At 39.2% G+C, this 22571-nt stretch overlaps 3 protein-coding genes across 10 annotated transcripts in view; all 3 read right to left on the reverse strand.

Moving 5' to 3' along the window:
• The window catches only part of LOC115567089 (uncharacterized), a 16567-nt gene extending 16307 nt beyond the window's left edge, over positions 1 to 260 (reverse strand). The window contains exon 1 of the mRNA XM_030393326.1: positions 203 to 260. Coding sequence (XP_030249186.1) covers positions 203 to 245 — 43 coding nt within the window. The 5' untranslated portion in view covers positions 246 to 260. The remainder of the gene's footprint in view (positions 1 to 202) is intronic.
• Positions 1 to 12318, reverse strand: part of LOC115567086 (uncharacterized) — a 28921-nt gene extending 16603 nt beyond the window's left edge. Inside the window, exons 1-19 of one of the 5 annotated variants that reach the window (XM_030393320.1) lie at positions 10343 to 10540; positions 9853 to 10236; positions 9482 to 9769; positions 9100 to 9396; positions 7859 to 8236; positions 7489 to 7776; positions 7114 to 7407; positions 6678 to 6722; positions 6238 to 6576; positions 5835 to 6131; positions 5633 to 5747; positions 5468 to 5512; positions 4417 to 4443; positions 4278 to 4322; positions 4163 to 4189; positions 4036 to 4068; positions 3881 to 3940; positions 3698 to 3779; positions 2880 to 3110 (exon numbers count right to left, since the gene is read on the reverse strand). In XM_030393320.1, coding sequence (XP_030249180.1) covers positions 3707 to 3779; positions 3881 to 3940; positions 4036 to 4068; positions 4163 to 4189; positions 4278 to 4322; positions 4417 to 4443; positions 5468 to 5512; positions 5633 to 5747; positions 5835 to 6131; positions 6238 to 6576; positions 6678 to 6722; positions 7114 to 7407; positions 7489 to 7776; positions 7859 to 8236; positions 9100 to 9396; positions 9482 to 9769; positions 9853 to 10236; positions 10343 to 10412 — 3105 coding nt within the window. In that variant the 5' untranslated portion in view covers positions 10413 to 10540 and the 3' untranslated portion in view covers positions 2880 to 3110; positions 3698 to 3706. Of the gene's footprint in view, positions 1 to 2879; positions 3111 to 3666; positions 3780 to 3880; positions 3941 to 4035; positions 4069 to 4162; positions 4190 to 4277; positions 4323 to 4416; positions 4444 to 5467; positions 5513 to 5632; positions 5748 to 5834; positions 6132 to 6237; positions 6577 to 6677; positions 6723 to 7113; positions 7408 to 7488; positions 7777 to 7858; positions 8237 to 9099; positions 9397 to 9481; positions 9770 to 9852; positions 10237 to 10342; positions 10541 to 12273 lie in introns of those variants that run through there. The other 4 variants (XM_030393323.1, XM_030393322.1, XM_030393321.1 and 1 more) reach the window with 4 other exon arrangements.
• Positions 1 to 16594, reverse strand: part of LOC115567107 (myeloid cell surface antigen CD33-like) — a 23101-nt gene extending 6507 nt beyond the window's left edge. Inside the window, exons 1-12 of one of the 4 annotated variants that reach the window (XR_003981136.1) lie at positions 16377 to 16594; positions 15924 to 15999; positions 15106 to 15480; positions 14704 to 15006; positions 14488 to 14587; positions 14311 to 14346; positions 14173 to 14205; positions 14016 to 14056; positions 13621 to 13654; positions 13473 to 13544; positions 13313 to 13340; positions 13089 to 13222 (exon numbers count right to left, since the gene is read on the reverse strand). Coding sequence is in view for 1 of the 4 variants with exons in the window: in XM_030393360.1 (XP_030249220.1) it covers positions 13160 to 13222; positions 13313 to 13340; positions 13473 to 13544; positions 13621 to 13654; positions 14016 to 14056; positions 14173 to 14205; positions 14311 to 14346; positions 14488 to 14587; positions 14704 to 15006; positions 15106 to 15480; positions 15924 to 15969 (1131 nt within the window). In the remaining 3 variants the exon portion in view is untranslated. Of the gene's footprint in view, positions 1 to 12837; positions 13223 to 13312; positions 13341 to 13472; positions 13545 to 13620; positions 13655 to 14014; positions 14057 to 14172; positions 14206 to 14310; positions 14347 to 14487; positions 14588 to 14703; positions 15007 to 15105; positions 15481 to 15923; positions 16015 to 16376 lie in introns of those variants that run through there. The other 3 variants (XR_003981137.1, XM_030393360.1, XR_003981138.1) reach the window with 3 other exon arrangements.
• Positions 16595 to 22571: the final 5977 nt, after the last annotated feature.

Raw genomic sequence — 22571 nt, forward strand, 5'->3', positions numbered from 1 at the left:
CATAAGTGCATGGGATGACAAGGCAGGAGCCCAACAATGCTTTCATATTGCTTGGCATCTTAACATCCCAAGCCCTGGAACTGTAGCAAATGTATCCTGCAAGAGGACCAGAACGCAAAAAGAAAATTATTTAAAAAAATCAAAACAATAGGTAAATATTTTTATGTAATTAACAGAAACTGAATTGCACAAATTACAGTACCTAGGATACAGAAGCTCAGGAGACGATGGATAAATCGATACATCCTGTAGATATAGGACACATAAAACATGTGTAAAATGAACACCTTAGTATTGTAAGAGATACGACTTTACTGTCATCCGCCTGTAGACAATGTACATCACATAGGGGAAGTGTGTCTTCTGATGGCCGACAGGTGCAAATCACAACAGCAAGTTGTAAAACACAATGACAATTCAGGAAATACAACAACAAGTTGGAAAACACGAATGCAAATTCCAAAAACACAAGGACATTAACCAGGAAACACATCAGAATTTTGCCAAATGGAAAAGGGCGGGACTTGTACTTCTTGAATCTAATTAGGCAGATCAGTATCAATAACAGTGGGGCCGTGCAGAGCTCCACGCTGTTCTACATCATACAGAAGAGGACATGCTTGGTCATTATGCTCGACATCGACAAAGGGAAAATTGGTGAAAACATCAATTTTTTTTTCATATAATATTGTGAATAGTTCACACGATATCGTGTCAGTAACATTTGACATTACTGAATACATTGTGAACGACGTGAAGTGTTGAGAAAGTTGATAAATGAATTAATTAAATTAAACTTTAATTGACTTTAAAAGAAAAAATGAATTAGTCAATATTCAGACGGGAGTAAAGTAAACATCTATGCTATATATAATTTGCACGTTTATCTGTTTACCCAGAAATTCTATTTTTTTAAAAAGACGACCCAGAATGCATATGTGTGAATCTTCTTTACCCTTGAGAAAATTCCAATTTCCCCATAAAACAAAGTTAAAAATGTGATTTGTCCTGAGCTCCAATGTAAAAGATCCTCTCCAGACTGTTTTAAGATGTATAAAAGCTGTACACTTTGACTCATGTGTTTCTGATATGGTCTTTCCACACAAAAGTGCTATTATCTTAATAAATCCTGAAAATTACACCCTCTCTTTCTCCCTTATGAAACAAATCCTGGCTCCATGATTATACAAATATGTGTCATTTCAAAAGTGTAATGCAACATGTGATTTTTCAAGACATAACAAGGTTATGATGTGCAGTCATGAGTTTTGCTGGCAGTTAGCACCTACATTACGTTACTGAAGTAAAGAAAAAGGATATATACAAACGTGCTGTTAACGTACTATCTTAATTGGAATATAAATCAGGATTTTAGAGGGAATCTAAAAGTGAGGATGATTTTATGTTTAGTTTTTGTTGGGATGCGTTCCAAACAAGCATGTTCCCTCAAGTCTGGAGAAAGTGATTTGCTGGCTGGGAATCTCTGCAGCACCACAGCGATCAGTCATTTGTGATGTTATGTTGTGAGAACGTTTACCTTTATCAAAGATTTAAAAGAAAAAAAGGGGGAAGAAGGCAGCTTCTGCATTTTGGATATTGGACTATTGGCTTTATTCTGATTTTGATTATATTTGGATTAGAGAAGAGTTTTACAGTTTTTAATGTGTCAAAGATTAAAGATTCCTCTTAGGCTGTCAGCCATAAAAAATTTGTTTTAATTTTATGACTTAATGTCCTGAATAAGTGACTCCTGGTCTGGTGGTCATCCTGAGTGGTGGAGGTTGGCATCAGATGAGCGGAGGCTGCAGAGTGTGGTGATGCAGCAGGTCAGTGAGGTAATAAAGGGCCTGTTTATGTTCTACAAAGCATCCAGCTACAGTCTTGCAGACTACATTTCTCAAAGGGACATGCCCACTTCACTTTTTTCCCCAACCAAGTCGTTTTTGGTGACAAAAGAAAAAAAACATTTTGAGGGTGTATCATGTTGTGGGCTTCTTGTAGCCACCGTGAGTCAGCAGATAGAGTAGATACTAGAGGAGATATGAGGAGAGTAGAGGGACTTGAGTAACTATGAGCACTGTATCCCATCTAGTGGACAAATGTATACAACAGGCATTTTATACATTCATCAAGAATTTCTGAGGTGATTTTGCATCTTCCAGTTCGCCCCTTTGTCCTGCAGCAGGAACATGAACGACATGTGTCTGTGGATCCTTCGAGTGCAGCTGAGTGCACCTATTTAAAGATCACAATATACATTTTTGTATGGATGGTAAAATTAAATTTTGAATGATAATTATGCTTTCTTGTTTTTTCCATTTCCTTCTGTGTTGTATACTGTAGGTTCTTGGAAGTTAAAAAGCCCAAAGTCTGCACCAACAGAAGCTCCTCTCTCCCACAGAAAACACTGCTCCTAAAGCGCCTCATCAGTCAGTTCTTACTTCTTGATATCACATGTTACCATTTTACACATTTGCATCATTTATGCCTATATTCATGGTATAACTGAAGCTAAATAGAAGCAGATCAAAAATAATTGATGTCCTTGAATGTGTCGAAGTTAAGTCTAGTGTTTCCTTTGGTAACGCTCACACATGAAGGTTGAAGGTATAAAGGTATTTATACGTATTTGCTCTTCTACACTACAACCTGTACGTCCTCATAATTTGATAGTGTGTATAAAAATACATTTTCTGAACCCTTGAAGTCTGATGTCTGTGTCATTCGTGTTTTTCACAGTTTCTGTAAGACAATAGTTGTCGATTAGTTGCAGACTCGTAGCTGTTCTTTTGACAGCTATCGCCCTCTCAAGTGTTTAAAAGGAAAATAATAAAAACTTTGAGTTTGTATGAATGCACCAGACCACTCAGGCAAAAGAGTTTCAGTGTTATGATATTTATTTAACAGGTGCACACATTCAGCTAAGTGACAGCTGATATATACATATATTCTTTGAAGAAAATATTTAGTTTCAATGCAAGACTAACAAACAAACAATCAAACAAGTATTGTAAATAATGTGTGTAAAATGACAACAGCAACATGGTCCTTGGAGCTTATGATGTTTCTAAGGTATGTTGAAGAACTCAAATGTTGCCATACACGCCATCCTGCAACACATTTAAGACCAAATTGGAATCAGTGTCAAAATCTGAAGCTTTCTAGTTTCTGTTTCTGAAACAAAAGAAACTACATGGGATACTGGCAGGCAGTGTATAAGTGCACTGAAACAATCGACCTCAAGCCATAAAAAAGAAACCATCATGTGACCACAGTGTATTTAACAAGTGTTGAGTAAAAGCCACTCGTACATGTACACCTTGTACGTCCTAAATAAAGGAAACCAGGCACAAGTGTTTTTGTCATAGCAGCCTGGTATATTAGTCACACAGTCACTGATAACAATCACTACATTCTCACAAAAAAAATGTAAGATGTAAAGTATATAATAATAAAGTTTTATTGTAGTATACATCCTGTACATTTACAGGAATTTACTGGCTCCTCAGTTGCAGTAATCATACAGTTAAAATAGTAAATGACAAGGAAATACTGTGATACATTTTACAGTAATTTAGCAATAACTATAAAACTGACTAGTCCAATATCATATTACCAGTTTATTGTATTTTCACAGAAATAATGTGTTCTCAACAGTAACATTCGTCCAGTTGGAATGTGTTTATTGTTAACTTACTTTATTACATCATATCTGGTCTTTCCCACTCACCACAGCACTACTAACCTTAGGCTTGGCAGGGCGGGGAGGTCTCCGGTTTCTAGATCAGACAGACATATAAGAGGAGGCGCATAATTAATGTACGGCTAAATGAAACACAGTGGTTTGTCAGTAAAAAGCAGCTGTGTTACTGAGACTCACTCCTTCGGAGATGGGAAGGCTGGTTTGGAGGTTTGAAGGTGGCAGTTTCCATTGTCTCTCCTGTACAAGGAAGAAGGTATCACACAATATGAGTTTTATGTGCTTAACAATAAAGGGCTGTGTGATGTAGAAGAGGAACGCTAATCAACACTTACACATAGCCAACACTGACAATGTTGTCTTGACGCCTGCAAGGGTTTGAAAAATCCCCAAATTGATATTTTTGACTTGTATCGGGTATTTTGCACCATTCAGCATGAAACAGAAGGTTAAGACTGGTACCTTGAGAATCTGTTCCAGATCGACCTCCTATAAGAAGAAGGCCATTAAATGTAAAACTATTGGATGCTTCTACTGTATTTGTCCAGTTGGTAAAACAAGCAGTTTGTAGACAAACCTTTTTTCTGGCCTCGGAGGTCTCTCGCTGCCTTCAGGGTATCTCCTGGACATATTGATCAAGACACATTGTTTAAGTAAGACAGGGTAAACATGCAGTTCACATATTGATCGTGAGGAAGTTTTTAAGAAAACCTTACCTGGACAATCTGTCCCATAATGATCTCCTGTGAAAGTTTGAATTGCAGAGACAGATTTACATTTATTTTTGGTGGAAATGAAGGATGTATGTGTTCAGTGAAGAATAAAATACTGACTGGCTAAGTTTCACTGTCATTGTCCCATACAGCAGCTGTGTGTTATCAAATGTAACTTTTTATATTATCATTCTGCTGACCTGCTGCCTCTCTTTTGTTACTGTTGATTTACGAACGGTGTAATGTTTAATATTTGTACTTTTTAAAGTTCCTGTATGCAGGAATAAGGCGTGTCTTTGGTGAAATATAATAGGATGATGATAATAATACTATAAAAAAAACCTTTTCACAATCATGTTTCGTTTCGTTTTCTTCCCAATTTCCGTGAGGGTTGCAGGGATGTTACCGCTTTTATCCCCCCCTTTTTTTTTCAAGGGGTCGCGGTGGGTTACTGGGGCCAATTCCAGTTAACTCTATGGGTGAAGGCCAGGGTACACCCTTGGTGAGTCGCCAGCTCATCGCAGGACCCTTAATGATGGCAGAGGCTGCCACACAAGGTGCCAACTGCACATCAGGAACAATTTTGGGGTTCAATATCTTGCTCAAGGATACTTCGACATGTTGATCAGTTCCATCCCAGAATTAAGTGGCTCATTTTTAGGTTCAAGGTTGTGATGACAAAAAATGTATCCAACGTTTTACAGCCGCTTCTAACACAATGTCAGCTCATATGGGAAGACTTTCCCAGATTTCACCTTGTTGTACCACCATGTTGATACAGCATCCCAGAACGGACAAACCAGACAGCGACCCTAGAGAGGACCTTTCAGGTTTACTTGGCTAGATGCCACTAAAGCCTACACACTCTAAAGTGATTATAAGCTCAACGCTCAGTGGATCTAACCCTTCCTTAAAGAATAGAGCCTTGACCACCACATCTAACTGTGTACAGTGGCCCTGTGATTAATAAATGTACATTTTCTTGATGTAAGTGTGGACCCAGTCATCAATTATGTAATCATTACTTATTATGCATTGAGGTTTAACAACATACCTTTTCTCCGGTCGAGGTGGTCTCAGTGAGTCGTCAGAGCGCTTTCTGTAAGAAAGATAAATGTCAGAAAAACATTCATTATTAAATCAACGTACAACTTGCAGCCTCAATAGCATTTAGATTATCCATATTGACACATTCTGAACTGATTCGTATTGACTCTACCTTTTCTGGCAGATGACCACTCCAAACACTGCAGCTAAGATAATTATAATCAGGACTAGAGCTGAGACGGGCATGGTTACTGGGGCTGAGCTTCTGAACTGGTACATCAGTGATCCTGGTGATGCAGGCACATTTTAGAAAATACTCACCTCCAAGTATGATAGAACAACAAGACATATGAAGCTGAATTTTGTGCTCTAACCCTTCACAGTCAGCTCGACTGAGCTGGCTTGCTGCTTCCCACGCCAAAAGGTGGCAGTACAGGTTAGACTATGGACCCCGTCTCTTCCGGTAACCATGAAAGTGATGGTGGAGGTCCTCTCCCAGATTCCCTGTTCAGTACTGGTATCCGTGACCTTACTGGTGACGTTGGAGACACTCCACGAGAACTCGGGAGGATGTGATGAACACGTGTGCATCACAGAACACGAGACAGTAATCGTTGAGCCAGCATCGACTTCTGTTGGGACCGGGGTCATCACTGGTGTTGCTGGGGAAGCTGAGCATGTGAAACACAAAGCAGAGTACTTATGTCATTCAGAAAGCAAACAGATTCATAGTTTGGCAAATTTAAATAAGATGAAGATAAATAATTGATTCAAGACCTTTCATGACAATAAATACACAGCTATTGTTGAATCTGTATTTGTCATTTCCTCTCTCTGCATGGAAACAGAAGGGTCCATTGTCAAAAGACTTGATGTTGTCAATCTCTAAAGTGCAGTTCCCCTTCGACAGATCTCCTAATATTTTCGTGCGGCCCTTGAAATGGTCAAGCACACGGCTCTGGCCTTTATGGAAGATAACGCCTCCAGTTTTCTTGGACCAGATGCCACGTGTGAGAGGCACATGTTCCGGATATTGGAAGGTGCAGGGAATCACCACACAGGAGCGAGTCAGGGCGGTAAATCTGAAAGGGACGTCAGCAGCCAGAACGTGGAACTCTGTAAAGAGACAAACAAGCCATGATGGGATGACTGTAGAAAACCTGTTACTCATAACATGAGGGCATGATGGGTTTGAGAGAATACTGAAGTACACCTACTGTCATTTTCATGAGGATCTATTTCTTCAACTTGTCTCTCATATTCTGGAAAACAATGACAGCAAGAAGTTATTAATTAAACCTTGTTAAAATATTCTCTTATCGCAGGGCAAAGGTTTAACATTTTGAGACATATCCTTATTTTCTTTCTGGAGAAGGTAATGTGAGAAGATTGATGCTATTCACATATGTGTCTGTTAAAAGGAAAACTACAGCCAGCAGCCTGTTAGCTTAGATTCGCTACCACAAAAACTTGAAATGGGAAAAAACAGCTAGCCGGAACCTTTCAAACAGCATCAAAATCTGCCTAGCAGTATATCTAAAGCTAAACAGACAAAACGCACTCATCCAACAATCTGCTAGAAAACAAGTAAGGGTTTGACAAAATGATTAACTTTTTCTTCAAGCGGCCATTGTGTGTCAGGTGAGAACTTACGTTTTACATGAATGGTTGCAGAGTCTGAGGTCTCCCCGCTGTAAAACTTGGCAGTGCAGTTCAAAGATTTACCGTCATCCCCAAGAGAGCCAATAAAGGTTAGATTTGACACAGCACGGTAAGTGTTGCTGGAGATCATTTTGTCGTCAAATACACTGTGCATGTCTTTGTAGTTCCACACAATGGTGGGTGTGTTTTTCTTGCACTTGTAGGAAACAGAACAAATTACACTCTGTGCTACCCCCTCCGTTGCATTTCCTGGCCGCTCAACCATCTTGATTGTTTCATGCGGGCCTAAGCAGAAATGTGACAGTGAGGCTTACAGGAGTATTTTCATTTTAATTCCAATAACACATGGTCTCACATTGTACTCACATTCAACAAGCAGCCTGAGCTCACTTGTGGCTTCCTGACCACCATGGAAGCGAACGGTACACTTCACACTCTGGTCCTCCTCCTTAACGGTCCAGATTCGATCCACTTTCCTCTCCCAAATCCCATCAGATACCAAACTGTCCGTGGTGCTGTCTGTTCCAGTTATACCACTCAGGGTCAGGATGGGGGGAGCAGTGATACACGTATGGCGCACAATGCAGGACACTCGGCTCTGCTCTCCCACTGTGGGAATCTCAGTCATGCTAAGCTGTGGTTCCTGTGCATGGTCTATGAAATCAAAGCAAGGATAGTTATTTACAGAATTGCATTTTTAAAGTAAAGGGGAGAAGGAATGTATCCCAATACTCACCTGAGACAATAAGTTGAGTGGTTTTGTCGTAAAATGTGTGACCAGCGGTGTGGTAGGAGGTAATAGGGTTCTTGTCTACCCAGGGGTAAAGTCTGTCCTTGTTATGTGACATGTCAAGCCTCTGGATCTTAAGACTACAATTCCCCCCATCCACAGATCCAATCAAGCTAGTTATGTCTCTGAATTCACCAACAGCACTCTGGCTTGTGTCAAATACAATTGGGTATCCATTGCTCTGGTACAAGTACCATATAACTCGGAGGCCAGTGGGACGGTCGGTACTGTAGGTGAAACTGCAAGGAATGATGATACATGAGCCTCTCATGCCTGTGATGCTGCCAGGGGTATTGAAGGACCAACCGCGGGAGAGCATATTCCCTGTAAAAAAAAGAAATAAAAAAGAGGAACATTTGAAACACCTGCGGGCTCAGGATGTTGAGGGTCAGGAGCAGAAGAAGGGCACCAGCTGTATGTAGTGGGGCACCAATGTGCAGAATAACACATTTATAGAGAACTGGAAGGACACCCAGACGGCACTTTATCATGTTTGATCTACCACAGAAGCATCCAAGAGAGCAGTTTTGCTGTGCTTTCTCAAACATGTGGGCACTGGGAAGATTGCCCACCTGAGTCCACCAGTGATTTAAGGCAAAGTTACAAATCACTGACGCCTATGTGGTTGATTTGGCAAATATCTTCGCTATGTTAGCAAAAAACTTGTCTATTTACACATCCAGCAGATAGAAAGCAATAGTAGCAATCATTTATTGTGTTTGTATTTACCTGATAAATGCAGTAAAGTACAATATTCAGTGTTCTTTTAGGGCTGTTTTGGTCTTGGAAAACCACCTCCATCTTTAGCCGCTAAATGTTTTAATGATGTTCAGCCGTTAGTCGCTGACAGTGTCAGTCTGACGTTTTGTGCAAGATAACGTGTTTTTACTCTGTTTCATTCAGAACAGCTGCAGGAGGTAGCTGAATATAAAAGCAGTGACTGAATCACAATGTAAGGTCCAAAGGTGTGGGCTGAAAAACTATGAGATTATGTATCTTCTTTGCCGTAAAATATGGAGCCTCAAAATATTTTGATGGTACAATGTCTTGCACTAGGGTGAATAGATTTTGAGAAATGAACTAATTTTACCTTAAAAAAAAAAGAAAGAAAGACAGAAAGAAAGAAAGAAAGAAAGAAAGAAATACATTTCAGTACTAAATTTCATTTCATTATTATTTATACTCACTCTTTACACGCAAGTAGATGCCCGCTTCCTGCCTCTGGCTGGCAGTGAATAGTGCACTGCATTTCAGATATCTTCCGTTGTCGTTAGCTGATGTTGTCAATGTCAGTGTGGAGACAGTCCTCCACAGAGCATCCCCAATTTTTCTGGTTTCAGTGGGGCCTGTCGTGCCCCCATAGCTCCATGTGAATTCTGGCAGATGCTTTGGGCATGTGTACTGGGCAGTGCAGGTTACTTTGCTTGCTTGGCCCTCAAGAAATTCTTGGGATGTAGGTTGGATGGTCAAGGGTAAAAAGGAGCCTGAGAAAGAAAAATGGTAAATGTAAAAATAAAAAAATTCTGCATAAGAGAAATTTTGTTTTATTCTTGCATACTCATCACATACATTCTGCCTTTAGGGTTCGAGAGGCCTTTTCAGTGACACCGCCTGTATGTTGGACAGTGCACTCCACTACTTGGAGGTCACTCTTTATGTTCAATGTGGTCGTCAAAGTCGTTTTAGTTGTGCCATCAGACGTTGAGTAATGAGTTGGCTGGTTGCCTCGCGTGGGGATGTTGAGTGTCAGGGTGGGTGAAAAGGTGCGACAGGTGTGATAAACAGTGCACATCACTGTTACTGTCTGTCCAACCTTCATGTTGCCGGTGAATGTGATCTCTGGTTTCTCTGCCCGCCCTTGAAAGAAATGTGAAGAATTATTGATAGAAATATAAATACATCCAAGTGCATCTTTTTCTACACTCAACATTATAACTTACCAACTACTTCAATTGTCACAGTCTTATCAAAGAATCGATAGGTGCTTTTCCCAACATTCTCTGGATCTACCCAGGGGTAAATCTTCTGCCTGTGGTCAGACCATTTCACTGGGTAGATTTGAAGACTGCATTGCCTGGTGTATGAGGTAGAAACTCTAAATGTTCTTCCCCTAAATTTGCCAATGACGTCGTTTGGGTACCGGTCATCATAAACCAAAGGATAACCACGATCACGATACTGGTACCAAACAACACGAGTTGGATTACGGGGTGGATACTGATAGTAGTCATAAGTGCATGGGATGACAAGGCAGGAGCCCAACAATGCTTTCATATTGCTTGGCATCTTAACATCCCAAGCCCTGGAACTGTAGCAAATGTATCCTGCAAGAGGACCAGAACGCAAAAAGAAAATTATTTAAAAAAATCAAAACGATAGGTAAATATTTTTATGTAATTAACAGAAACTGAATTGCACAAATTACAGTACCTAGGATACAGAAGCTCAGGAGACGATGGATAAATCGAGACATCCTGTAGATATAGGACACATAAAACATGTGTAAAATGAACACCTTAGTATTGTAAGAGATACGACTTTACTGTCATCCGCCTGTAGACAATGTACATCACATAGGGGAAGTGTGTCTTCTGACGGCCGACAGGTGCAAATCACAACAGCAAGTTGTAAAACACAATGACAATTCAGGAAATACAACAACAAGTTGGAAAACACGAATGCAAATTCCAAAAACACAACGACATTAACCAGGAAACACATCAGAATTTTGCCAAATGGAAAAGGGCGGGACTTGTACTTCTTGAATCTAATTAGGCAGATCAGTATCAATAACAGTGGGGCCGTGCAGAGCTCCACGCTGTTCTACATCATACAGAAGAGGACACGCTTGGTCATCATGCTCTACATCGACAAAGGGAAAATTGGCGAAAACATCCATTTCTTTTTTCATATAATATTGTGAATAGTTCACACGATATCGTGTCAGTAACATTTGACATTACTGAATACATTGTGAACGACGTGAAGTGTTGAGAAAGTTGATAAATGAATTAATCAACTTTAATTGACTTTAAAAGAAAAAATGAATTAGTCAATATTCAGACGGGAGTAAAGTAAACATCTATGCTATATATAATTTGCACGTTTATCTGTATACAGTGCATATGTGTGAATCTTCTTTACCCTTGAGAAAATTCCAATTTCCCCATAACACAAAGTTAAAAATGTGATTTGTTCTGAGCTCCAATGTAAAAGATCCTCTCCAGACTGTTTTAAGATGTATAAAAGATGTACACTTTGACTCATGTGTTTCTGATATGGTCTCTCCACACAAAAGTGCTATTATCTTGATAAATCCTGAAAATTACACCCTCTCTTTCTCCCTTATGAAACAAATCCTGACTCTTTTATTATACAAATATGTGTCATTTCAAAAGTGGAATGCAACATATGATTTTTCAAGACATAACAAGGTTATGATGTGCAGTCATGAGTTTTGCTGGCAGTTAGCACCTACATTACGTCTGACAAACTCTTACAGACCTGGGATTTGTATTTATGGCAGTGGTGCTGCACTAAGAAACTGTGGGGGGCGCCAAATCCCACAACATGACAATTTCTACATAATGCTGCTATAACTACTGCACAGGGGATGTGCTCTACTACTGAATAGATCATTCACAGTGTTTGTTCACTGGAGGCTTCCACATGGACTTGCAATAAATAAAGGACCGTAACTGACTTTCAAAATGTATTGTGAAGTTACAAGTCATGCTGTAGACCCACCTCTAAAAATCTCTTAAATTTCTTAATAAATAAATCACAGAACAATTTCCACTTTTAACAGTGAATGTGAAGACAGCGTTTTAATGTCAAACTCTGTACATCTTTCTACACAGTGAAGCTCAAACAATCAACTGGAGGAACAAGAAGAAAAACACGTTTTTGACTAAATGATCAAAACTGGAGCAGAAGAATATACAGCAATGTCAGAGTTGCAGAACAACAGTACATGATATACGTGCAAATTCCTTGTTATCACAGTAAAACCAGCTCAGCCTAAATAATTACATTTCTGCCTGTTTTCTCCATATGTTGGATTATTTCTCAACAGGAATTAGAACAAATTGAATTAGAATTTAGAAGCGTGCAGGAGCTGTTTCCTACTTAAATGATGTCTGAACTGTCTCAGACTTCTCATAAAATAAACAATGTCTGTGTTGCTATTTCCCAGAAACAACTTTGAAGAAGCTTTAATATCACATTAGTCTTTTTTCGATAAATTAATTTTAAATTAACTTCTTTTCAGCATACAAACAAATAATAATCTACGTGTGAAATGTGGGGAAAAGAAAAGGCTTGCTTATAACCTGTTCTCGTGAAATATTAGAATGACTTACCTTCGGAGCTGAACGCTCATGAAGAGATTTTACAACCTTTATCAAAAGTCCCCTAACACCCACACTTGATTTTAAGAAACCTCCCCCTGAGATGTGGGTGGAGAGCACAATTTACCAATCACAAGATGGCTGCAGATCCTGCTTGCAGACCTGATTTGGTATGAAAAACCAAATGATGATTCTCTCATCATGTATTTTGCTTTCCATTACTACAATTTTTCCATTCATCATGGAGCCACAGTAGCTCTCTTTCTGTGGACTATACTGTGAGTCCCACATCCGTGTTAAGTCACTTTTGCGAATGAATGTGAAATATCAAATACTGTATATGAGTTTATACATTGGCATAAATTTGTTAAAGAAATCGCTTAACATTTTGGCTAGTAAACTTATTTGCCTTTTTGCCAAGAGTGAAATGAGGAGATTGATTCCACTCTTATGTCTGAGCTAGCAGACGCTTAGCTTGGCAACAGCTCGCAAATAAACAGGATAATATCACTTGTTGTAATAAGTGAGGTGGCAGTCGGAAGACTCCGTGACCCTTTGAATGAAAACCTACAACCATTTTTTGTTTTTGGTATCAACTTATTTAATTCAATCTCAGTATGGCATTTTGGATGTTCCAGGTTAAACAATGGCAAAACAACACACACACACACACACACACATACTAATACTGCTGTGCAGAAATCTTAACAATTGTAGACATCCAGAAATACATTTCATAAAAACCGTTGATAAGTTTTATTCAAAACACATTTAATTTTTCCGAAACAATATGATGAAATTAGAGACAGACAGAAAGCGCTGAATACATATGATACGTCATTATGAGTGTCGACAGTTCTGTTTGCTGTGATCCCAGCTCTTTTTGGAAGACTTTGTCTCAGAGGTTTCCATAGATGTTGAGGTCCGCAGTGTTTATGTAGTCGTCACCGTCATCAAGGTCCTGTGAGAGATTATGGACATAGATGCTGACAGTGTCGCTTTACTGTTTGTATATATAAACATGAATAAATCACGACCGATTCAATAATACCTCTTTGTAATTGCAGGATTTTGGCTGGCTGAGTCCCATTCACAGCAAAAGCAACAACAAGAAGAGAGAGATAAAGAATGAAACTAGACACTGCTGTACTAACATAAACTATATCTATATTCAATTAAGTTGACTGGCTCAAGTGGAGTGAGCCGAGTACCTTTTGGGCGACGGGAAACGAGGTTTAGAGACTTTCTGCCCAGCACAGGATTTTGAATTCACATTATTGGGCCTGTCGATTGAAATTTGTGTCACTATACAGTTGGGTAAACACAAACATTTAACTTTCATACTAGTAACACACTTACAAATCACCCATATACGTGTCCCCTGTAGGCCTCCACACAGATAATGCAAGATAAATTATAAACATGCTAGATGTGCTAGTTTCACTATTAAAAAAAGTGCATTCTCAAAGGTTAAGTTTAATGAAAATGTCAAAACCAAGTTTGACCTGCAAAAACAACCGATTACTGATGATGTCCCCCACACAGACCATCTGCACGGAAACAAAGAGGAACAGAAACTATGCAAATCTTATGTGGCATATAAATAAAGTGAAGATCTTATCAAACACAACCAAAAAAGGTCCCGCACAGTGGTGTTAGATCAGAGTAGGCGGTCTAGATATACAACTGTCGAAGGAATAGTTTGCTAAAGTCATGTTTAGCATGTAGAGCGGCCCGTGAAATGCATTCTTGCCTGTGGTCAGATCGAGATGGTCCAGGGCCACCAGAGCGAATCCTGAAAATTTCACAGATTAAATTATACATCAATAAAATGAAAAGGTGCAAGACAACAGTATTCTGTCGAAGTCTTGTGGATGAGACAGGAAAAATATTTTTAAAAACACTTCTCACCTGCGAGACAGCCTAGACAGCCGGTTCCACATGCTAAATGTTAACGCAAAACACATCATGAAAATGCAGGAAAATTACTGAAATCATGTGGAAATGAGTGAAACACTATGAGATTAATTTGCTTTACAACATTTTTACCTGCCATCCCGACTTTGGAGTTCCGTGATGCGTCTCCTTAAGCAAAAAGAAAATGTCATGTTGGAGCACATAGTTGTGAAATGTGCAAGTATGTATGATTTTTTCACTCATAGAACATTTATCACCTCTCTGGTGTGCTCTGTCTATCACTTGAAATCAGAGTCCTGCATTACTCACTTGTATTTTTTCACCATGAAAATGCAGAAGAATCCAAAGACCACAGCAGTGCCAAGGCCCACTACTGTGGGTATGATGATGTGGTTATAGTTCTCTGTACCTAACAGACAGAATGAAAGGCATTGTTTTACCTTATATTGCACAAATATAACCAACATATACGTTTCCAAATAAAGGACATTCTGAAAATTCAACAACAGAGTTAAAAGATCTCACGTTTTACATAAAGCATCACTTTTTTCGAGGACGACTTCCTCTCCTCTCCATGGAAGGTTGCTGTGCAGGTGAGCTCACTGTGGTCGTCCTGCTCTCTAGGAGTGAACGTCAGGATGGACAGCACCTCCCACGTGCCAGGTTTAATTTCTTTGTGGACCTCCGAGATGTCATCTTTCTTGCCCATACTCCATGTGAGTGTAGGTGGATGGGAGGTGCAGGTGTGGGTGACAGAGCAGAAGATAGAGTGCGGATGATCTTCAATGGCTGTCTTTGGGTTAGTCAGGATGGGTTCTGGAGGATCAGCTATAATAGAAGAAAAAAAGGTAGAGATTTAGTCAGAGGCAATCATTGTGGCATAGAACTGGCATTGATTTATGAAATTTTGGAAAGCTGGTGACATACCGAGTATTTTAAACTCGACACAATCGTCAGCAAAGGTGAAGTTCTTAGATGTGGAAGATATTTCAATCGAGAGGCAGAAAGACCCAGTGTCGTGATCTTTGATGTCAGTGATTTCTAAGGTGCAGTTGTTCTGATTCAAATGTCCCAACAACTTTGTGCGGCCCCTAAAGCTGTCCAAAACGTCGTCTTCATCCTCAGAATAGATGCGCTCATTTTGTTGACTTGAACGAAACCAGATCCCTGTGCGCCCCAAGTTCCTTTGTTCTTTAGGAAGGGTGTACGAACAGGGTACCACAACACAGGACCCAACCAGGGCATCAAGGTTTTTCACAACACTGGCCTTCCACTCTTCACCAAACACAGGGCTGCTGATGGCTGAAAGAGAATTATGGAAGTGAGAAAGTTTGTACCTCTAGGAAGTTGTGTTTGATGGTTTTGTTTAAAGGGGCACTATGTAATTCAAACTAAGAAAAGGAACATTTACATTTTTCATCAGGGAATAAACACTGAAATATAGTTCATTAAAACAGTAATTTGATTTATTTCCATAAGTGAATGCACAAGCTGTCCTCAGAATTTGATTAGGTCCCCAGAATGATGTTTGAGGCTATAAAGGTAGCTATGTTCCTGCAAATTTAAACAAAGTAACTGAATGAAAGTGTATTGTCCTTTGTTTGTTCATCAATAAAAAAATGTTTTTTTTAAATCAATACATGCAGATTTTTCTCTTTGATCAAGATTTATTCCCCAACAACTACACAGTGCACCTTTAAGTGGAGTGCATGTAGGAATGATATTGAAGTGTGTAATTATGTTACCTGCCATGAGCAGAAGGAAAATCATCATCTTCCCCTCTTTGTCCATATCCCCCTGAGGTTTTGTTGATGTTACACACTGTGGGATGTTTAAATTAAATTTAAGTAAATAAGAAGCAAAAATATGTAAAAATAGATCTTCTCCAAGCACACTAATCTTTGAATGCAAGAGCCATTCATTTATATTATAGAGCATATAATGGCATTGTTAATGCCCTCAACAGGGATATACAGGTCTGAAACAGAACATCACACACTCACCATCCATTCAAATGTTCTCACCAAAAGTAAAAAATACATTCTTGTGATGATTGCAATAAAAGTATTACACACGTTGAAGAAATATACTTATATTTACGACCAACAGTGATGATAAATAAAGGTGTAAAGCTGCATTAATCCCAAATCCAGCTGTTTATTAATTGGCATGATCAAGTATAAGTATTGGGAGCTTACCTGATGCAGTCTGGCTGATCAGAGCCGTCCGTTTCTACTGAAAGAACCTCCTTGAGGACCGTGTGCGGAGCGCCGTTCTGCAATTAAGTTGACATATGATCCCAACAGAGAAGTGGAAAAACGCAGGTTAGAAATCTGTCTTTTTTTTCTTTATGTGGGTGAGGTAAAAGCAGATGTAGCAGAGGCAGCAGCAGTACAGTTAATGGTGTAGAAAGCAGGAAGTGGTCTCTTATTTAAGTGTGTGATGTGAGAGTTAGAGATGTATTTCATCTTTTTTGCATGGAGTAATATATCCTTTTTGTGAAATTCTAAAGTTGAGTTTTGGGATATGAATAAAAACAAACAATCAAACGATTGGATTAGATCACCACAAAGAGCATGCAGTATTTGAAAGTAAAAGTGATCTTACAGTGATGTCAGAAAGTGTCAGAACTGTGATATATTTTGTTGGAATGACTCCACTCTCCAGAATATTGTATTTAAAAGGAAATAGTGACTCTGATTATAAAGAGCTGACTTTCATCTTAAAAATGAAGGACTTGATCTTAAACACATGCAGTGAGCAGTGAACAGAATGAGGAACAGAAAGTAGAGGAGTGTTTTGACTCAAACTTAAAGTGAAACTCTTGCTAAAATGCAACCTAGGCTTTTTTTGTGACTGTATATGAGTCAAACCTTCGTGTAAAAGCATAATTACGATGAAAGGGGCTTTTTTAAGATTTACCGTATTTTTGTTTTCGGGTCAAGCTCATCTTCTCAGTGCAAGGGGCACTTTTACAATAGCAACAAAATCAATATTTTTAAAACACTAAGAAGGCTCGACAAAATATGAACTTTGCTCGTAGTATCACCAGGGTCCTCCAAGTTGTCTTAGCAGCCGAGAAGTATCGATCTCAGAAGGCGATGTAACCTGAAGGAGAGTTAAGGTGGACTGCTACTGTCTTCCAGCAACTACTATCCAAGCGATATCTCACGTGACTTTTCCGGCTTTTTAGTTTAGCATTGTTTCTTATATGAGGCTCCTTTTTCAACTTCAAGGTCAATGTTGTTTTTCGCTAACAACAAAAGGAGAGGAGAAAAGAGATACTAAAAAAATATTCAATAACTTCACTATTACCCATTGTAGTGTCCTCAAAATCACACCACACAAACCACGGTCTCCTGATACTACTTATATAAAATATCTACTTATATAAACTGTTAGTTTGGAAAATGTGGTTTGGCATAATTTGGGGCGATTTCACCATCAGTAAACGGGCTGCTGTCTGACTCTGACACTCGCGAGGACAGAGGCTGTTTACCAGGGGAAAGTTCCCTTAAGTCTCGACCGTTGCAGAGATTTTTTTCATCACAAACACTCTGTGAGTTAAAGTTTTTTGCCGATGACAGGTGCTGTTTTTCGAGCAGAAATATGAGGAAGAGTCGGTGGGACAGGCAGGAGGACAGGAGCTTCTCCACGTACAGCTGCATTATTTCATTCCTCGTTGCCAAAGACAGTTACAGTTACTACGTTACCTAAGTTTAGTTCAGAAACGTTACTTTGTGAGACATTTCTTTTTATTTAGTTGAGTGAGGGTCTGACACCTGTGCAGTTATCAGAATGTAGGATGAACATGCCCAGCCGGCTCATCCATTCACACTGGTTCAGTCTGCCAATACTGCGCCTCTGATACTATCAGACAAGTATCATACAGAAGTTATTGAAGTGTTACATAAATAAAATGTTTATTTTTTATTTTTTTAAATCGAGGTTTGTATCGAATCATGGGTCAAAAATCGTGATATAATCCGAATCGTGAGTTTGGTGTATTGTTACAGCCCTAATAGAGAGGCATGGACTCAAACCACCAATCAACGATCAAATATCCAAAACAGCTATTGCCAGCCTGCACTAACGAGTCAACGCAAAGATACACAGTACGTCGATAAGCACAAAACAAGTAGCCATTGAGAAAAACACAGTGTTTATAAAATTTACAATTCACTGACACGGTGCCCAAATGTTATCACAGCAGGTTTAAATCCCTGTTCGTATTCCATAACAAAGAGAAACCTGTAGGCTTCTCACCAATTAGAGGTTCACCCTACGGGCTTTCTGCTCAGCACAGTCATTCACAACACTGCTTAAATCCAGATTCCCGGCTCTGCAGCTCTCTATGGAGAGTACTGCCAGTCCACTCAGTCTCTCTTGTCCCATGCTGCTCCCCCTAGATTGGACTTTATTAACTTTATAACCCCTCAGACAGGGCAGATGGTTGGAACAGGTGTTGATGAAGGCCTACATGCCGGCAACAAAGAGCTGCTCAGGAGAATGGGCAGGGGAACTACCACACTGGCGGAGCAGCAATGTTGGCCGTTTCTCCTGCCTGGTCGACAAGGCTGTCGGTCAGGGCTGGTGGAAAGTCAACTTGAAGAAGGAGGAGGGCTTGTCTGAAACTTTTTTCTGGCATACATGAGATCACAAAAAGAGGTTGAATAAGGTGTCCTGTTAGCTTTTTTGTTTGTTTGTTTTGTTTGTTTAGTCTGATGACACTGCACAGATGCATTCACTCCTGGGTGAGGTTTGAACACGATGTGAGCAAAATGCATTCTGATCGCAATGCAGCCTGCGTGCATTCACACCTTGCAGATCACATTCTAATGCTAAATATAAAATGGGGTGTGATTCTTAACACCTTCCAAAAACATGAGTCCTTTAAATGCTAAATGCTTGAACTTCTTGGTCTAGAATGGGCTTGAATGTCACACTTTTCTTGAAGTTTATATTTCATTACGAAACCTTTCAAAGTTAACAATAAACATTTATTTGGGATAAAATGTGTATTTTCGTTTTGTACTTTCAGAGTCTGTTTTCTTTTGCTGTCTGCTACATTTTTTATGCTAACACACTGTAGGAGATTGTTTCTTTCTTTCTTTTTTCTTTCTTTCTTTCTATCTTTCTTTCTTTCTAACTTTCTTTCTTTCTTTCTAACTTTCATTTGCTGGACAATTGAATATATTTGTTTAGCACGTGGCATCAGAACGAACATATCTGGTTCAAAAAAGAGAAAAAAGAAGAAACTAGCTGAAGTAAAACACTCACAGGATAAAGGTAATTTTTTTTTTTTCCTGATGTGGGGTGGAGGGGGAGCTTTATTGACGTATAAAGTACCCCCATTGTTTACCTTGTATTATCATATCCTATCAGTACAACTTGCTAGGGTGGGTCAACTTAAGATGTTTGAGGTTTTCACGCCTCTATCCTGTTTTCCTCTTAAATGTAATAGGTTGTTGCATCTTTGTGGAGCACCTAAAAGAGTTAGGAATCTATCCATCGTTGTTTGATAAAATAGGGGCCCCGAAACAGCATCTTGCTTAGGAGCCCCAAAAGACAGAAACGGCCCTGGCATACAGAAAGAGCTTCGGAGAAATACGATTATAGCAACGATAAATAACCTAGTCTAATTTAGTTAGTTCAGTAGTTCTCTCTTCCTGCTCTATTTTAACCTTCCTCTTCTGAGTGCCGCTTTTTTGTTTCAACCTTGCTAAACATTATAATGTTAACCATGGCAACTGTATATTTAGGGTACTGAATACTGCTAATTTATGTTGCTGCTTGTCCTCTGAATGATGACTTGCATAGATATCGATTGGTCATCACAAATAGCATTTCACAGAAAGCCTTCCTTTTGTAACTTTTGAGAAGAATGCAATCATTTACAAGAATAAAATGACAGTACACAGAATACACTATGACTCACACCATCATTGTCAAACCCAAGTTAGAAAAGTGATACATAAAGCCACGATACTCCCTTCAAACATACGTTGTTCTATACCGTGTTTCAGTGCTAACAGCATTTTCTGATCAGTATGCGAGGGTTAGGGCGAATGGGCTGATGGAGGGGCAGACAGGAGAAGTCATTCAGGGAGGCGACTGGTAGGCAGGACAGACTGTCAGCGACACTCCTGACAGATAACCCCTCAGACAGGGCAGAAGGGTGGAACAGGTATTGATGAAGGCCTACATGCCAGCTCCAAAGAGCTGCTCAGGAGAATGGGCAGGGGAACTACCACACTGGCGGTGCAGCAATGTTGGCCATTTCTCCCGCCTGGTCGACAAGGCTGTCGGTCAGGGCCGGTAGCAAGACCGGTGGAAAGTCAACTTGAAGAAGGAGGAGGGCTTGGCTTTTTTTTCTGGCATACATGAGATCACAAAAAGAGGTTGAATAAGGTGTCCTGTTAGCTTTTTTAGTATGGTGACACTCTACAGATGCATTCACTCCTGGGTGAGGTCTGAACACGATGTGAGCAAGATGCATTCTGATCGCAATGCAGCCTGCATGCATTCACACCTTGCAGATCACATTCTAATGCCAAATATAAAATGGGGTGTGATTCTTCACACCTTCCGTCTTTTAACTGCTAAATGCTTGAACTTCTTCGTCTGGAATGGGCTTGAATGTCACACTTTTCTTGAAGTTTATATTTCATTAAGAACGCTTTCAAAGTTAACCATAAACATTTATCTGGGATAAAATGTGTATTTTTGCTTTATTCTTTCAGAGTCTGTTTTTCTTTTGCTGTCTGCTACATTTTTTTGTGCTAGCACACTGTGGGAGATCGTTTCTTTCTTTCTTTAAGGGTTAGGAATCTATCCATCGTTGTTTGACAAAATAGGGGCCCCGAAACAGCATCTTGCATAGGAGCCCCAAAAAGACAGAAACGGCCCTGGCATACAGTATAAGCTTCGGAGAATTTAGATTATAGCAACAATGAATAACTAGATGTAACATCTTTGAACAAAGCTCTAAGCAGCCTGCTTCTCTGAAAGCTACGTTTTATAGAATAGTGACTGACTCATATTCTTGGTAAAAAAACAAAACAAAAAGCTTGGTTAACCATGCATGTGATACTTAAGGGTGTGTGATGTTTGTGTTTTTTGTTTTCTGCGTAGTTATTTACAGCCAGGGGTGACACGCTCTGCTGTCATGTGTGAACGTGTGTGTGATTTCTGTTTCTTATGTTAACAGAACTTGAGCACCCAACCTAAAAGTTTTTACGCCCGAACAGATGTATCATTAATAAATACAGTTTTTCTTTTTTCTACTAAATGTCGACATGTGCTCAGTCTGTGGTGATTTTCTTCACCATTGCTTGATGGGGAATGCCTTAATCCTACACAGCAGAGTTCTTCATTATGTGTACTTACTATGTGTACTCTCACTACTCTTGAGATTCATGAATATTCAACAGGCTGAGATGTTCGGCACTTCCTTCTTCCTATGTTAGACATGTCAGAGAAACCTTTTTTTGGACAACGTTTCGTTAACATCTTACTGGCATGGGTGTATTTTGTAAGCACTGCCCCTCTTTGCGCTCATCCAGTCGTGTCGGCCAGATGGTGGCACTTTAACACTGTTTAAGAGTTGCCAAAGTCACTTAAGGCTGGAAGTGAAACAAGATATGAAACAAGCTGATTTTATGTGTAAAATAGAAATTTTAAAAATGAGCAATTCAGCATTTAAAGAAGTGATAGGTGAACTTGAAATATATACTGATGTGGAAATGAAACCAAAAAATATCTGTGTTGCTGTTTGCGCATCTTTAAGCGTGAGGGGAAATAAAACCATGTTTGAATCTCCGGAACACTCACTTAGCACTATCAACTTAGTAACAATGAGTAGTAATGAGTTGTTTAGTAAATCAAAGTTTTAACTGGGCCACATCAGAGATTTCCCCAGAAGAAGTTGCCTTTGAGTCTGCAATAACCTCACATCTTAATTTGGAAATGTGTCCAAGGAACAAGATGAGTAATTTTATCTATAAATATTGAGTTAAAACACAAAATAAACAAGATGCTAATAGGTTCAATAATATGTCAGTTTTGAACAATAGCATACATAGATCTCAGTTATTGATTGAGCGCTATACTTCAGATGGTGCTTGATTTTGGAATTCTACGGTCAATACTTCTATGTAGAGCCAGATCTCTTGAAATTAAAATGTGGGAGAAGAATCTATTTAATTAATTTTTTTTCTATGGCTGAAATGTAATTATATCAGTTAGTATAGAAGGCCTATATACAAATAAATACATATATATGTATATACACAGTATTTACATATATATATTTATATATATAGTCTGTCTGCGGCCTTCTACTAACTGATATAATTACATTGCAGCCATATATACAGTATACATATATATAT

Source organism: Sparus aurata, chromosome 17 (assembly GCF_900880675.1).
Source record: "Sparus aurata chromosome 17, fSpaAur1.1, whole genome shotgun sequence".
NCBI lineage: Eukaryota > Metazoa > Chordata > Actinopteri > Spariformes > Sparidae > Sparus > Sparus aurata.